The following is a 16,187-nucleotide window of genomic DNA, read 5'->3' as shown; positions in this document are numbered from 1 at the left end:
ATTTATCATCTAGCTTAGTTATATTTTCTTTGGGAATATGTACAAATGCTTCACATCCAAATATTTTCAAATGAAAATATATTCAACTTCTTACCAGTTCAAACTTATTCAAGGATGTCACGATCCAAGGTTGTAGTGGGAGATCAATTTATAAGGCAGCAAGTTGTCCTTGCAGCTTCTGCCCAAAAATGCTTCTCCAAACCAGAATTGGACAACATACTCCTCACTTTCTCCATAATGGCGTGATTCATCCTTTCTTCAACACCATTATGTTGACGAGTATCAGGCACAGTATTCTCATGGTTTATGCCAAACCTGTTACAATATTCCTTGAATGCTTTTGAGCAGTATTCTCCACCATTATATGTTCTCAAGCACTTGAGCAACTTGTTAGTTTGTCTTTCAATAACAACATGGAATTTTTTAACTATTTCAAATACTTCACTTTTACTTTGCATAGGGTATGCTCAAACCTTCCTGGATGCATCATTTATAAATGTTACAAAATATGATGCTCCTCCTAATGACTTGATGTTAATAGGCCCAAACACATCTAAGTGTATCAATTCTAACAAATTTTTCTTTTTGTCATGCCACCTCTAAGGAATGAAACACTTCTTTGTCTACCATATATACAATGCTCACAAAGATCAAGATTGTAGCATTTCAAACCTGGAAATAAGTTTTTACCAACAAGGATTTTTAAGCCCTTCTTGCTTATGTGACCCAAGTGCTTACACTACATATCTGTTGAATTTCCTTCTTTTGTGACAATAGCCAAATCTGATTTTGCTATCATTTCCTTCAATGTATATAATGTTCTTGTCTTTGGTCCTTTGGCCACCAACAATACTCCTTTGCCAATTTTCCAACCTCCTTTTCAAAATCTTGTGGAATAGCCTTTATCATCTTGTCGTCCCATAGAGATCAAACTCATGCGCATTTCTAGTACATGCCTAACCTGTCAACAATATATCTTGGCCATCCTTCATCTTGATCTGGACATCTCCCACTCCAACAATACTACAAAAATGATTATTCCCCAAATGCACTCTACCATAATCACCAAGACTATATGCAACAAAACTATCTTTGCATGGGGTTACATGATGAGATGCCCTAGAGTCAAGGATCCAATCAAAGCTACTACTAGATGTGTATAAATATGCATCCTCTACTGAAATACTAAATAACGCATCACCATCCGTGACTACAACAGTAGTCTCGCCTTCATTTGCGCTGGATGACTTGTGATTTGTATTGGTCAGTCTCTAATCCTTTTACCCTTTCTTCCAGACTTGACATTCTTTCTTCATGTGTTCGAGCTTTCCACAATGAAAGAAGATGATCCTGCCCCTCCTTGATTTCGATCGGCCTCTCGATCTTGATCGCCCTTATCGGCCTCGATCAATTCTCCTACCACGATCAGCTAGAGCTAGAGCTTTTCCTCCCTGGTTTTCCGCAATTGACTTGCGTCGCAGCTCCTCATTCATTAAATTGTTGTTGACATTATCAAACTTCAGGGTCCCTACAGGTGCATTTCGTCAGTCATCGCCTCTACATAATTTTATAATCGATGCCATACCATTCCACCGGTTATTGCCTTTGCCTTACATAGGTCTCCAACAAATAACGAAACTTTGCCAAGAATGCAACCAAGAGATCCATGTGTTCCACCTTCGCTCTATAGTTTTGGTAGTGGAAAATCTCTTGTGGTGGGCTGCCTCAAACGAGTTGAGAAATGCAGTAATTCAGCAGTTGAACAACAGTTCCACCACCTTGCCTTCGTTGAAAACACCTTGTCGAAGTCCTCTCTGGGAGAGTGGCTATTGGTGCCCACCAACGATGAAGTCCCTAGATCTTATACCAATTGGTGGGTTCAAAGGGAAACAACAGAAAATAAAATTGATTATAGACAAAGATATAATCAGACAACAGAATTAAGAAGAACACAAGACAAAGACAAGAATGAAGAAAAAAAACATAGACTATTATTGATAGAAGGCCTTGCCTTGGCTTACATTGCTAGCATAGGCAAGATTACAAATTTATAGATGAGGGAAGCTCTAGAATTCTCTAATTCTCTCATGTGGAATACATGACTGCACAGTGAAGTCAATGGATAATGTGGTAGGTTGGGGGTGGTGGAGTGTTGGAGAGTTTATGCCGGATGGTGTTGTCAGTGGTAGTCGGCACCGACATATTCATTGGGTTTCACATTTAACAATATGAAATATGTATTATTATAAATTTATTTTAACTCTAGATTTATCAAGGGATCAAAATTCTTTTTAAGTGTAAAGATTACACCTTAAGAAATGTGTAAACATTTACACCTTAAAAAATTTGATTGTTCTGAGATCTTTGTATATCTTTGTAAATCCATAGATAATTAAAATGAATCTATACTAATTTTAAACATCAAGCAGTTTAACTTTTATATATATATATATATATATATATATATATATATATATAAATAATTTACATTAAAATATTAATATATTTTATTAAAATACTAATATAATTTATTATGACTCACAGATTAAAATACTAATACATGCAGCTTCTTTGTAGAAGTATATATATATATATTCCCGGTTAAAGGATTATTTTATTTTACCGAGTTTTAATTTGTCAGAGTTTTACCGAGTTTTTAAGTTTGATCGAAATTCTGAGGTTGTTGATTTTATATATATATATATATATATATATTTTAAATCAAGTTTATGTTTTTTCCAGATAATTTCCCATATTTTCCATATGTTGCTTTTAGAACCCTTTGATGTATACTTCCAAAACGATATTTGCAGCAATCAAGATAAATTACGCTGATATGGTTGATATGCAATGGATGTCCATCTAAGTCATCTCTCCATGGAAACCATTTGAACAAGCGAACGCGAAATGTTGTCCCATCCTACCAACCTCTGGGATTTAGAAGCCAACGATACCTTGATACATGTTTACAATATAATATAATCTCTAAGCGAGATAAGTTCAGTGTTCTTTACTTCCTCCAAAAATTTAGCTGAATCGTCGAGACGGGTCCCCCGACTGTTACAGCAAATCCAGTTCGCTTATTCTCTATGGTCATGTAACGGCTGCGGTACGTTAGCTCTCCTCGGTACTATTTAACCGAGGGCCTTCGTCTGTAAAATCCACACAGTGGAGTATCCATTATTAGCAGTACAGTTTTTGCTGTTAAGCTAAGGAGAAGAGCAGGACGGCAGCGATGGAAGTACAAGGCGGAGAACAACAGACAACGGAATACGTAGATCATCACGCCGCCCCTCTTTTTGATTTGCTAGAATTGAAGTTGGGTTCGTTCTACAGGGCCGCCATAGCTGAGTTCGTCGCTACGCTATTTTTCCTGTACATAACACTGACAACCGTTATTGAAAACAGAGCAAGCAAAGGTACCTGTGGTGGAATGGGGTTGTTGGGAGAGGCCTCGGCTTTCGGAGGAATGATCTCCGTTCTCATATACTGCATATCGAGAATTTCAGGTATATAAGAAGCCAAGCATATTTGGCAGCCCTGATCATAATCTGATTCCATATATGTATTGAAGGCTAAGTTGAATCACATTAATCATCAAAGCGTGTGTGCAGGGGGTCACGTCAACCCGGCAGTCACATTTGCACTGTTTCTTGCCCGCAAGGTCTCTCTTCCTCGCGCCCTATTGTATGTTGTAGCTCAAAGCCTGGGTGCCCTATGCGGAACTGCCCTTGTGAGGGGTATGCAGGGGAGCTTCTATGCCTCCAACGGAGGAGGATCGAACTCTGTATCTCCCGCTTATTCCAAGGCAACTGCCCTTCTCGCGGAGATCATTGGCACGTTCGTCGTGGTTTACACTGTCTTCTCTGCAGCAGACCCCAAGCGCAAAGCCCGCCACTCCCACATCCCTGTACATAACACAAATCATCCTCTGCCACCCTTCAAACTCTTTCTCTATATATATGAACCTTGGTGTTATTAAATATTCATTCACTGATGAAAATTTACTAATATGACAAGTGGTTAATTCAGGTTTTGGCTCCGATTCCAATTGGGTTAGCGGTATTCTTGGTCCATTTGGCAACCATTCCCATCACAGGCACAGGCATCAACCCTGCCAGGAGCTTTGGCCCCGCTGTGATATACGGCCATCAAAAATCGTGGGACGACCTGGTAAGAATAATACCTATAATTCCATGTTAGAAAATATTAGATTTATATGGATAGAAATGGAATTTGATGGTGACTTATCGTTTAATGGATTGAATGTATGGCAGTGGATATTCTGGGTGGGTCCGCTGATTGGAGCTGCGGTTGCTACAGTGTATCACCAGTACATTCTAAGGGCGGGTCGTTTGGCCTGAAAAACTCGGGATCGTCGCGTGGCCACCTAACCACTACAATATAGAATGAGAACTTCAGAGGACCTCTCTTTATTATCCCACATTGCAGTACAATAATAAGTGGACGTTTATAGTGTAAGGTCTCCACTGTGGAGTTTTAGTAAGAATATTAATAATAATAAATACCATAAATATGTGCTGTTGTTGTTTACACCTCTCGTATTAAGTCTAAACCTGGATCATTTCTTGTCAAACTACTTGCAAATTGCGTTAATATTGTGTTGGTGTTTTAAAAGGAAATAATTTGATTAAATTTTTAAAACCAAGTGTGTTGGTGTTTTGAAAGGAAATGATTTGATTAAATTTGTAAAAACATTAAGAATATGTATATAAAATTAAAAAAAAATGTTTGGTAATGTTAAAAAAGATATTTATTAAAGAATAATTTGATTAATTGTGAGATATTTGATTAAATTGTTAACAACATTAACCATATATATTTACATAAAAAACAATTTAATAATATTAAAAAAATATTTATTAAAAAATAATTTGCAGAATGAAATTCAACACTCCATTTCCGCTTTTAAATTATTTATAAAATTTAAATTTAAAATTTAATAAAAATTAAACCATTAAACCACACAGCCCGCACAACCAATTAATTTATACCCACATTACCTAAATTAAAATATATTATTAACAAGTGTGTTTGATGGCGTAAGGAATGTCTCTTCTTCCATACAAAGTTGGCCGGTAACACCTAATCCTGAACGAGACAATTAAAAAGCCATGAGTTCGATGAGGCATCGATTATACACCCTCTGAAGCAAATTAGTATGTTATGTTATTAGACTGGTCTAATAACATTATTAAGAAAAAAAGAACAAGAGTAAAGCGTAGTTCTGCAAGAGAGGTCTTACGCTCTATGTAGGGTGACAACTATGACCAGCTTAGGGATGGATGGAAATATTTACTAGTTGTGTTAAAAGGTTTATTCTACTATCCACTATGAGGGATGGGGATGGGGATGGGGATGGGGATGGGGATGGGGATGGGGATGTGACCAAAATAAAAATGAAAATAACTACTAAAAAACAAAAAACTTGTAATACAATTTGATATAAAAAATAGAAAATTTTGCTCCCAAATTTTATAATAATTTTTTGCTTAAATATTTGTAAAATAAATGTTTAAAAAGAAAAACCATAATCAGTATATATATTAAAATCTTTAAAGACAAAAATATTTCCACTTTAATATTTGAAAATATTAATTTAATGTAATTTTATTATCATTTTATGTAAAAAAATATGATTAAATCTAATATAAATATTAATATTAATATTATTAAATTTAGATTAATAATTTATGAAAAAATTACAGATATATCTTGAATTATTAGATAGATTTAGACAGTAAATATAACAAGGTTGTTAAGGGCCGCAATAAAGAACAGCGAGCTCAATCTTATTACTTCAATTTCGTTCAGGGCTGTTGGAAAGCGGGGAATTGTGTGAGCCAGGGATTTGCCTTTCTAAAAAAGATGCTGCACTTTACATTATAATTCGAAGAAGAATAGGACGATCACAAGGCATGTATGGTCATTGTAATTAGAATATTTTCAAACCGTTCCGGAAATTCCTATCGGTACATGCTAAAACGGAGAGTTGTATTTTTTTCACACTGCGTTACTTGGGAAAATTTTATAAAGTTCTAATATTCTTTCATTGATATTTATTAAAAAAAAAATTCTGAAAGTAAAAAGCATAAAGATTAAATTATGTATATTGATCCAAAAGAAAAGAATATTCAATCGTAGGTTTGTTCAATAAATATTTATGAAGAATTGTTTTTTACAAATGGTTGGATATGACAAGGAATTTATTATTCAATCGTAGGTTTGTTAAATAAATATTTATGAAGAATTGTTTTGCACATATGGTTGGATATGACCAGGAATTCATTGGCAACAAATGACAAGGAACTTATGATATCATTATTATTATTTGGTTTATCTAATATTTTTTTTCAAAAATATTTTGGTATAGGTAATATTTCGAGATACCCATCAAAAATTTGTCAAAAACTCTAAAAAAAAATTGCATTTAAAAACTACTCTTTTTCATTTAATATAACATATCAATATTAAATATTTATTTTCACCGTATTTAAATCAATTACGGAAAGAAATTCTATATATATATATATATATATATATATATAATAATTTAATCTAAATATTAAAATATTATTGTCATTATTTAATATAACTTCGTTATTATATTAAGTAATAATAAAATATTTTAATATTTAGATTAAATATTATATATATATATATATATATATAATTTAATTTAAATATTAAAATATTATAATTATATATATATATATATATAAAATAAAAATTTTAAGGGTTAGTTCAATTGGTCTAAGTCAAACTCGATGTTTTTTTGTAACACCCCACATTATATGGGCACTTGTTTTATTGTTTTACTTATTACTTTTAATTACTGCTCTGATTTTGTCATCACTGATTTGTCATCATATGTTCGATAAGAACATTAAAGAACTATGGTTGAGTTGGTCATAACAATTGACAAATAATGCATAATAAGAATTAAAGTATTTCTGAGAACTAAAAACAATGGTTAACCTCCTGAGACAGTTAAGGTGGTTACTCGCCTGTTTCCTCAAAAAGAGAATTCGAGGAAGGCCTAGGGGGTTGGAGAATTGAAGAGAGGAAAGGATTAGATTGGTCAAAAGGCAGAGTGTTGCCATCAGAAACTCCTTGAGCTGGGTGAAATAAACCAATGGGAGATCTGGAGAACAGTTATGAGGGTATGTGACTTGATGTTGGACACTCAGTCCTGACGCTTCAAGATACCTAGACTAAGACGGACCTTATAAATATTGTATGGAGGAAGAGCTCAAGGGAGAGTTTGGACGTCATTGCCAAACTCGAAGCTGGGAGGTGAGATCTTCCTGAAGAAAATCTACTAAGAGCAAGACTCTGAACAAATAGGTGCTTAAATCTTTCTTATGTCTCATTTGTTATTAAGGACTGGTAATTTCTAGTATTGTCAGGTTACTTTAATCAAATGAAAAGGAAATTCTGAAAATTGATGTTTAAATCCATTATGTGTATGGACAGACGAATTTTTTTTATCTAGACAAAAATTACTAAATCTATGTTCTTGAGGAAAAACCAATTGTAACTATTAATTATTACATTGTGTATGCACTTGTTAATAATTAAGCATTTAACTAATAGTTGTAAGTAAAACCTAGAAAATTCATGAACAGTAGCATAGAACCAATACTTGCATAATTAGAAAAACAAAGAATCTGTGAGCCCTAGACTTTAGAAGTTAAGAGTAGATCTAATAATATTCCATGAATTTGCTTGAAGAACTAGTGGACCTTACACGCACAAATAATAAGCAGAAGAGAGTTTATTTCAGTATCTACTATTTAGAATTTAACTAAAGTACCAATGCATAGATCTAGATCTTCTAAGGAGAAAAAGTTATTCTACTCTTATAATGAGGAATTAAACATATATATATATATATCGTCTTAGGAATTAGAAAAGCATATATAGCATATCAGGCAGAACGATTAATTAAGAGAAATTCTTTACAGCATTCCAAATATTGAATCAAAGAGACAGTAAAAAAAATTGGTAACCAAGCCAACTCATCGATTTTTACACAGTAAGCTATTATCTGACTCAAACCCTTGTCTTTTGACACATAAGTTGTCTCCAAAAAAAAATATGTGAAAACTTTCCAAACACAGGACGAGCATTGAGCCTAGATGGGATATTCGTGATAACCAGTTAAGCTACCTGTTCAAGTAGGGAATGGCGGGAAAAAGAAGTTCATACTTATATATATTTATAGCATTTTACTTAACAGAAGAAGAACTTCAAAAACTTATACAAATAGTATTTTGTTTAATATTTAACATCAAGAGCAAATTGGGTCACCCATTCGGGTTCCAGTAGAGAAAGTCATCGAAATATATTAACCCAGAAAACAATGGAGAGGCTACAACTAGCCACATGCTAAGCCTATCATAACAAAACTCGTAAGCCAATAAGCAACCGAAATGACTGTCAAGTAGTAAAACCCTTGATATTTTAACAATAAACCAACCTAGATAGTAGGAAAGACATAATTGTAAGAAAACATTGCTCTTCAGGCTCGAATTGCGAAGAAAGAAGGCTCTAGGAAATTCTTACATGTAAACAGAATAGGAAAAGGAATTAGGAGGAATTTGAGTGGGGTATCGACTAAAAAGTAGAAAAAAAACAGATTGAACAACACTACATTACCTGTGACATGGCCTTGGAGCTGCAATGCTCACCTGCATGGGTAAACAAGGTGTTGTGGTCAAATTCAAAATTTTCCCTCTCTGGCAAAAAGACAGAACCAAATGTCCTAGTAAATAATTGCAATAAATACCTGAGGAAGAACTTCTAATTCCAAACTTGCTTCCATCAATGGATGTAAAGCCGATGTTAGTAGGAACCACCTGCATAGTCCAAGAAACAAATTAGGGTTGTTCATATTTTGTGGTTGTGGAGAAAAATGATGAAGGAAACATTAATCCTAAGAAAATAAATAATAATTTACCAAAGGGATGGTGTGTGTAGCAACCTACAGGAGGGAGAGGTTTTGGTGAGTGAAAACCCTTATAGCCATGGAGAAAACCTCGTTCAATTTCAGAGAAGTCGACTGTGAAGCAAAAAGACCCAAATGATTTCAACCCCGACGCTGAGGGTGGGAATTAGTTACTCAAAAAACCCTCACTGTTGCTAACTGTCAGATTCACAAAGGTTGATTGCACAACGCAGCAAGTGCCAGGTGTCCTAGGTCATATGACCTCTGTGGAATCATGTACATAGACATAAATTTGTGTTGTATGTTGCGTACTATGCACAGGGTGGAAATTAATAACCTAGAAAATCTACATACCAAATACCATAGTACTAGTTGAAATACTGTCATATCAAACCTTTGTTTGCGCAATGAACATTAATTATAGAGTGGGTAATTCGAAGTTATATTTTTTTTTATTTGGTTAGATCTTGTAAGTTGAAATGTATGTTGCAAGTGGTATCAGAGCCTAGTTTACGATATACAAATATAATATACATTTAAAAAAAAAAAACTAATTGGAATTGGGTGTGAATGATTGACCACGGAGATAAAGACAATGAGAGAGTAGAAGTGCAAAGAGCCACAAGAACAAAATGCACAGGGGTTCCATACCACCGAACCAGTGAGGTGTGGCCCTCCTCGAAACCGTTCAGTAGTTACGTACTGAGATGACTAACTTGAGGACGAATAATGAGAGATTACGACAAGAACAAGAGAGAATTCTAAAAAGCATGTCTGATCGACAAAATCAATGTGGGCCAAACCCCAGTGCTAGTAACGGAGAGAAAACCGCAATTGTCCATCAAGGGGAAGATAATGTTGAGTCAGAGGAAAGACATGAGGATGATGAAGGACATTCTGATAATGTTTCTGATCAGTGAAAATCAAAAAGACAGAAAGCTGAATTACAAGGGGAATTTAAAAAGATAAAACCCCCAATTTTTTAAGGTGAATCAGAGGAAGCAGCGGAAGCTTGGTTAATAGATATGAATAAATATTTCTAGATCTATGACTATAATGATAAATTAAAGGAATGGCTAGCAGTTTATCAACTAAGAAGTAAGGCCACCCTGTGGTGGGAAGAAATAAAAATTGTAAGGAAAATTGACGAAGAGCAGGTCACATGGAAAGAATTTCAGAAGCATTTCAAAGATAAATATTTGACAGAACACTATTATGATGAAAAAGTGAAGGAATTCCATGATTTAAGGTTGGGAGCCTTAACTATGGATGAATATGTGAAACGATTTACCTCTTTACTATGGTATGTACCGTATATGCAGGAAGAAAAGGTCAAGATTCAACATTTTATTAGTAGTCTACCTAATTTCATGAAGGAGAAGCTGGAATTTGATTATCCAAAAACGATGGATGACGTTGTGTGAAAAGCCCGCATCTGTTACCAACAAATGAAACAGAAAAGTGAGGGTTCGAAAGGAGGTTTGAACTAGAGGGGAAGAAATTTTCCCCCAAATAGATAGACAAAAATTGTCGGTGGAAGGAATTTACAGCAAAGAACCTTTAGTAAATTTCCAGCAAAGAATCAACAAAAGGTCCCAACATCTACTGAAAGTAGGCAGACTGAGGGAGTTAATAAGCCTGCTAATGACCAACAGAAAAAATAGCCTCTGCAGTGTTGGGGATGTGGAGAATCCCATGTTATTACAAATAATTTTCGCATAGAGCAAGAACAGAGCAGCTTTTGAACATGCAAGAAGCCTCCACATTTGGGGAGGTGGCAAGAAGCATGCACAGGATTAATGCTGCACTTGACGACCATCAAGCAGATACCAGCCCACCAGAGTGTGAAGGTATGATTGCTAATCAACCTATCTCTATTTTGTTTGATCTGGGTGCTAGCTTAAGCTATGTTAGTCCTAAGATTGTAGAGGGATGCCAACTACAAAGCAGTAAATTTCAAAAACCCTGGTTAGTCCAATTAGCCATAAGGATGAAGCGAAGGGTAGTTTCAAAAATAAAACATTGTCCTATCGACATTTCAAGATAACATATTTATGTTAATTTAAATATACTCCCATTGGGATCATACGATGTACTAATAGGGATGGATTGGTTGGAAGGACATTGGTCCTTAGTAGATTGTAAGGGAAAATATGTTAGTTACCTTACTGAATCGGGACAGAGGAAGGAAATTCAAGGAATTAAGAAAAATATTAAGTTATGTCCTATTACTGCTAACCAGCTAGGAAAATGCATCAGGAAAGGTTGTCAAATTTATGTTGTACAGGTAGGATATACAAATTCCAAGAGCAAGATGACTTCTCTGGAAGATATTCCTGTCATTCAAGACTTTGTTGATGTGTTTCTTGAATCCATACCCGGTTACCACCCAAGCGGGATATCGATTTTACAATTGAGTTGGTTCTAGGTGCAGCTCTTGTTTCCAGAACTCCTTACCGTATGAGTATACCCGAATTAATAGAACTCAAAATGCAGCTGCAGGAACTGCTTGATAAAGGATATATCTGCCTAGTGTGTCTCCCTGGGGAGCTCCTGTATTGTTCGTATGAAAGAAGGACGAAACTCTAAGATTATGTATTGATTATCGTTAGTTGAATAAACTGACTATCAAAAATAAATACCCTTTACCTCGAATTGATGATTTATTCAATCAAGTTCGGGGAGCAAGTGTGTTCTCCAAGATCGACTTAAGGTCTAGGTATCATCAAATAAGGATTAAGGAAGAAGACATTTGTAAAACTTCTTTTCAAACTCGTTATGGTCATTATGAGTTTGTAGTGTTACCTTTCGGTCTTACGAATGCCCCAACAACTTTTATGAGTCTGATGAATGGTATTTTTCAGCCATACTTAGATAAGTTTGTGCTGATTTTTATTGATGATATATTGATTTACTCTAAGAATCAGGTGGAACATGAAAAGCATTTGAGAATTGTATTGCAAACCTTACGGGACAATCAGTTGTACGCTAAGTATAACAAGTGTGATTTTTACAAAAGTCAGATACAATATCTTGGTCATGTCATATCAGCAGAAGGTATAGCGGTAGACTCGGAGAAGATTAAGACCATTATGGAGTGGGCCACCCTGAAGAATGTCGCTGATATTAGGTCCTTGAGCCTAGCTGGTTACTATCGTCGATTCATTGAAGGATTTTCAAAAATCGCTTTCCCCATGACTTCATTACAGAAGAAGGGAAGGAATTTCCAATGGATAGCTGAATGTCAACAAAGCTTTGAGCAATTAAAACACCTACTTACTACTGCACCTGTATTAAAGGTGGCGGATCCGGAGAAATATTTTGTTGTATGCACAAATGCTAGCAAGGAGGGTGTTGGCAGAGTATTAACGCAAGAGGGGAAGGTTATAGCTTATGAATCCCACAAGTTGAAGGAATATGAGCAGTGATACTCTGCTTATGATCTTGAATTAACAACAGTAGTGCATGCACTAAAAATGTGGTGACACTACTTACTGGGGAAGAAATTTATGTTGTTAACAGATCATAGTAGTCTTACAAATTTATTTAACCAATCCAGTTTAAATGCCTGTCAAGCTAGGTGGACAACCTTTTTAAGCGAATTTGACTTTGAAATAAGACACCTTAAGGGAAAAGAAAATTGGGTTGCCGATGCATTAAGCAGAAAGTTGCATTGTATTTATGAAATACAATTCAGCCAAGTGAAGTCAAATCTCCCTGATATGATTAAAGAAGCATCTCTTAAAGACCCAGAATATGCCTTCCTTTGGCAACAAGAAATCAATGCCTAAAATAAAGGGGAGAAATATGAATATGGAATAAATCTGGATAAACTGTTAACTTTTAGAAATCGAATTTATATTCCTAATCAGAATTCTATTAAACAATTTTTATTGGATGAATTTCACAGGAAACCATATGCTGCCCACCCAGGATACCAGAAACTACTTTCAACTATCAAGAAAGGTTATTTCTGGTTGGGTTTAAGAAAAGATATTACTGAATATTTGGCTAAATGTTTAGAATGTCAATTGGTGAAGGCAGAACATCAACATCTTGTTGGACTACTGCAACCACTGCCTATCCCTGAGTGGAAATGGGAGGTGATTACTTTGGATTTTATCATAGGTTTTCCCCAAACTAAGAAGCAGCACGACTCAATTATGGTGGTGGTTGATAAGCTAAGAAAAACCACTCATTTTATACCGGTAAAATCCACTTACAAGACTGTTGAAATTGCAGATATTTTTATGAGAGAGATTTTTAGATTGCATGGAATACCCAAGGTGGTAATCTCTGACAAGGATGTAAAATTTACATCCACATTCTGGAAGACCCTTTTCTCTGGATTGGGCACACAGATCCAATTCAATACTACTTACCACCCTCAGACGGATGGTCAGACTGAATGGGTTAATCAAGTTTTAGAGGTTTGTGATTCAGCAGCTGCATAAGTGGGAATATTATCTCCTCTTAGTAGAGTTTTCTTATAATAACGGACACCACGAGTCATTGGGAATGAGTCCCTTCGAAGCATTGTATGGAAGAAGGTGTAGGGTACCCATAGATTGGAACAGTCCTGTCAATAGACTAACATTGGGTCCTGATATGCTAGCCGAGATGGAGAAAACGATTAAAAAGATTCTTCAGAACTTAAAAGTCGCCCAGGACAGACAAAAAGTTTATGCGGACAAAAGGAGAACCTATAGAGAATTCCAGGTGGGAGATCACGTGTATTTGTGATTCAAGCCAAGGAAAAGTACCTTGCAGTGGAGGGGTTGTGCTAAGTTAGCACCCCGGTATTGTGGTCCTTTTCAAATATTGGAACGGATTGGACCTGTAGCGTATAAGCTTGCATTACCAAGCCATATCCGGGTTCACAATGTTTTCCATGTCTCCTTGTTAAAAAAATATGTGTACAATCCTCAGCATATAATTAACTGGGAAAATGTGCAGGTAAATCAGTTAATGAAATAATTAGTGTATAATTTTTTTATAAATTAAATTTCTGATGACAGTCCATGAAAACGTGCAAGTTGAACCAGAAGGAGAATTTCTGGTAGAACCTCTTTGTATTCTCAAACAGAGAGAAACAACCTTGCGGAAACGAGCCATCACCCAGGTTAAAGTGTAATGGAAGCACTTTGGCTCGGAAGAAGCCACCTAGGAAGAAGAGGATTTCATGTGGAAAGTTATCCCACACTATTTTCGCAAACCAAAGAGAAAACCAGGGACGGTATTCCTCATAAGGGGGGAAAGATGAAACACCCCACATTATATGGACACTTAACTTGTTTTATTGTTTTACTTATTACTTTTACTTACTGTTATGATTTTTTCATCATATGTTCGATAAGAACATTAAAGAACTATGGCTGAGTTGGCCAGAACAATTTACAAATAATGCATAATAAGAATTAAAGTATTTTCAAGAACTGAAAACAATTGTTAACCTCCTGAGATAGTTAAGGTGGTTACTCACCTGTTTCCTCAAAATGAGAATTTAAGGAAGGCCTAGGGGGCTGGAGAATTGAAGAGAGGAAAGGATTAAATTGGTCAAAAAGGCAGAGTGTTGCCATCAAAAACTCCTTGATCTAGTTGAAATAAACCAGTGTGAGATCTGGAGAAAGTTATGAGGGTATGTGACTTGATGCTAGACAGTCAATCATGATGCTTCAAGATACCTAGACTAAGACAAACCTTATAAATATTGTCTGAAGGAGGAATACCTTGTGGGAGAGTCTAGATGTCATTGTCAAACTCGAAGCTGGGAGGTGAGATCTTCCTGAAGAAAATCTACTAACAGCAAGACAGTGAACAGATAAGTGCTTAAATCTTTCTTATGTCTCATTTGTTATTAAGGACTGGTAATTTCTAGTATTGTCATGTTACTTTAATCAAATGAAAAGGAAATTCTGAAAACTGATGTTTAAATCCATTCTGTGTATGGACAGAAGAGTTTTCTTGATCTAGACAAAAATTGCTAAATCTATGTTCTTAAGGAAAAACCAATTGTAACCATTAATTATTACATTATGTATGCACTTGTTAACAATTAGGCATTTAACTGATAGTTGTAAGTAAAACCTAGAAAATTCATGAACAGACGCATAGAACCAATACTTGCATAATAATAATAAAAAAACAAAGAATCTGCGAGCCCTGGGCTTTAGAAGTTAAGAGCAGATTTAATAACATTCTATGAATTTGCTTGAAGAACTAGTAGACCTTACATGCACAAATAATAAGCAGAATAGAATTTATTTCAGTATCTACTATTTAGAATTTAACCATAAAGTACCAATGCACAGATCTAGATCTTCGAAGGAGAAAAAGTTATTCTATGCATATAATGAGGAATTAGAAAAATAAATAAATAAATATGAAATTACTCAAAATTATAATTCGGATTTAAATAAAATCAAAACATAGTAAAATAAAAACAAATCTATACAAAACCACCCTTAATTAGCCCCCCCCAACACATATACAAAACTAAACACACTGTAAACAACGATCCAATAAACAAATTAGCCCTTCCAAAGTTGACGGCTGACTAACCAAGTTGCCAGTTTAAATTTCAAAATATCTTTAAAATACAAACATGAGTCTTAACTATATTTATAGGTACTTTATTTTTATAATATTTTCAAATTTACAATTCAGTTACCTTTTAATAAAATTATCGGTTATAAATTCATCGTTAATAATGAGAAAAGAAAAACAACCATTCAAACTATTTTATATTATAACTTTTTAATATTTTTAAAATTTTATTTAAAATATCGTAAAAAATTATAAAAAGTGTAGATTTAAGATGTATAGTTTTAGGTATCTATTCATATTATAATAGGAAGAAATATGGTATAACCATATTTTATCTTAATTAGTATGTTTTTCGGATTAATCACATGTTATAGAATGGGTCGATCTTTCGAACCAATTAATATGGTTCATCCTCACAACAAATGGCGAGAAAAACAGTCTTAACAAACAGAGAAGCATTCGGGTCTTGAAATAGCCATTAAAAAATAGAGAAGATTTGGGTCTTGAAATAGCCGTTAAAAACCAGTTGTTGGGAAAAAAGGGGGTTAAGAAATAGTTAAGGGGAGAATGATATTTTAAAAAGTAGTTAAAAAAAAAAAAACTATTAAGAGAAAATAATATTAAATTATATCTTAATTATTTAAATATAAAATCAAGTTAGGGTTTATAA

At 34.6% G+C, this 16,187-nt stretch overlaps 1 protein-coding gene across 1 annotated transcript; it reads left to right on the top strand.

Annotated features, from left to right (window-relative positions):
• Positions 1-3,235: 3,235 nt before the first annotated feature.
• Positions 3,236-4,484, top strand: LOC149226589 (putative aquaporin PIP2-8). The gene is made up of 4 exons (XM_089380240.1): positions 3,236-3,509; positions 3,615-3,910; positions 4,033-4,173; positions 4,278-4,484. The coding sequence occupies exons 1-4, from the start codon at positions 3,236-3,238 to the stop codon at positions 4,362-4,364; spliced, it is 798 nt and encodes a 265-aa protein (XP_089236366.1). The 3' UTR covers positions 4,365-4,484.
• Positions 4,485-16,187: the final 11,703 nt, after the last annotated feature.

Source organism: Pinus tabuliformis, chromosome J (assembly GCF_031772625.1).
Source record: "Pinus tabuliformis cultivar Carrire ecotype Pingquan chromosome J, CPIR1, whole genome shotgun sequence".
NCBI classification, from domain to species: Eukaryota; Viridiplantae; Streptophyta; class Pinopsida; order Pinales; family Pinaceae; genus Pinus; species Pinus tabuliformis.
This window is presented reverse-complemented; position numbering and strand designations above follow the sequence as displayed.

Bases quoted from the DNA above. Each gene is read 5' to 3' on its own strand.
- LOC149226589 (XM_089380240.1), top strand. From the start codon at position 3,236: ATGGAAGTACAAGGCGGAGAACAACAGACAACGGAATACGTAGATCAT. The intron at 3,510-3,614 runs GTATATAAGAAG...GCGTGTGTGCAG, and splicing joins CTGCATATCGAGAATTTCAG to GGGGTCACGTCAACCCGGCA. The intron at 3,911-4,032 runs GTACATAACACA...TGGTTAATTCAG, and splicing joins CCCGCCACTCCCACATCCCT to GTTTTGGCTCCGATTCCAAT.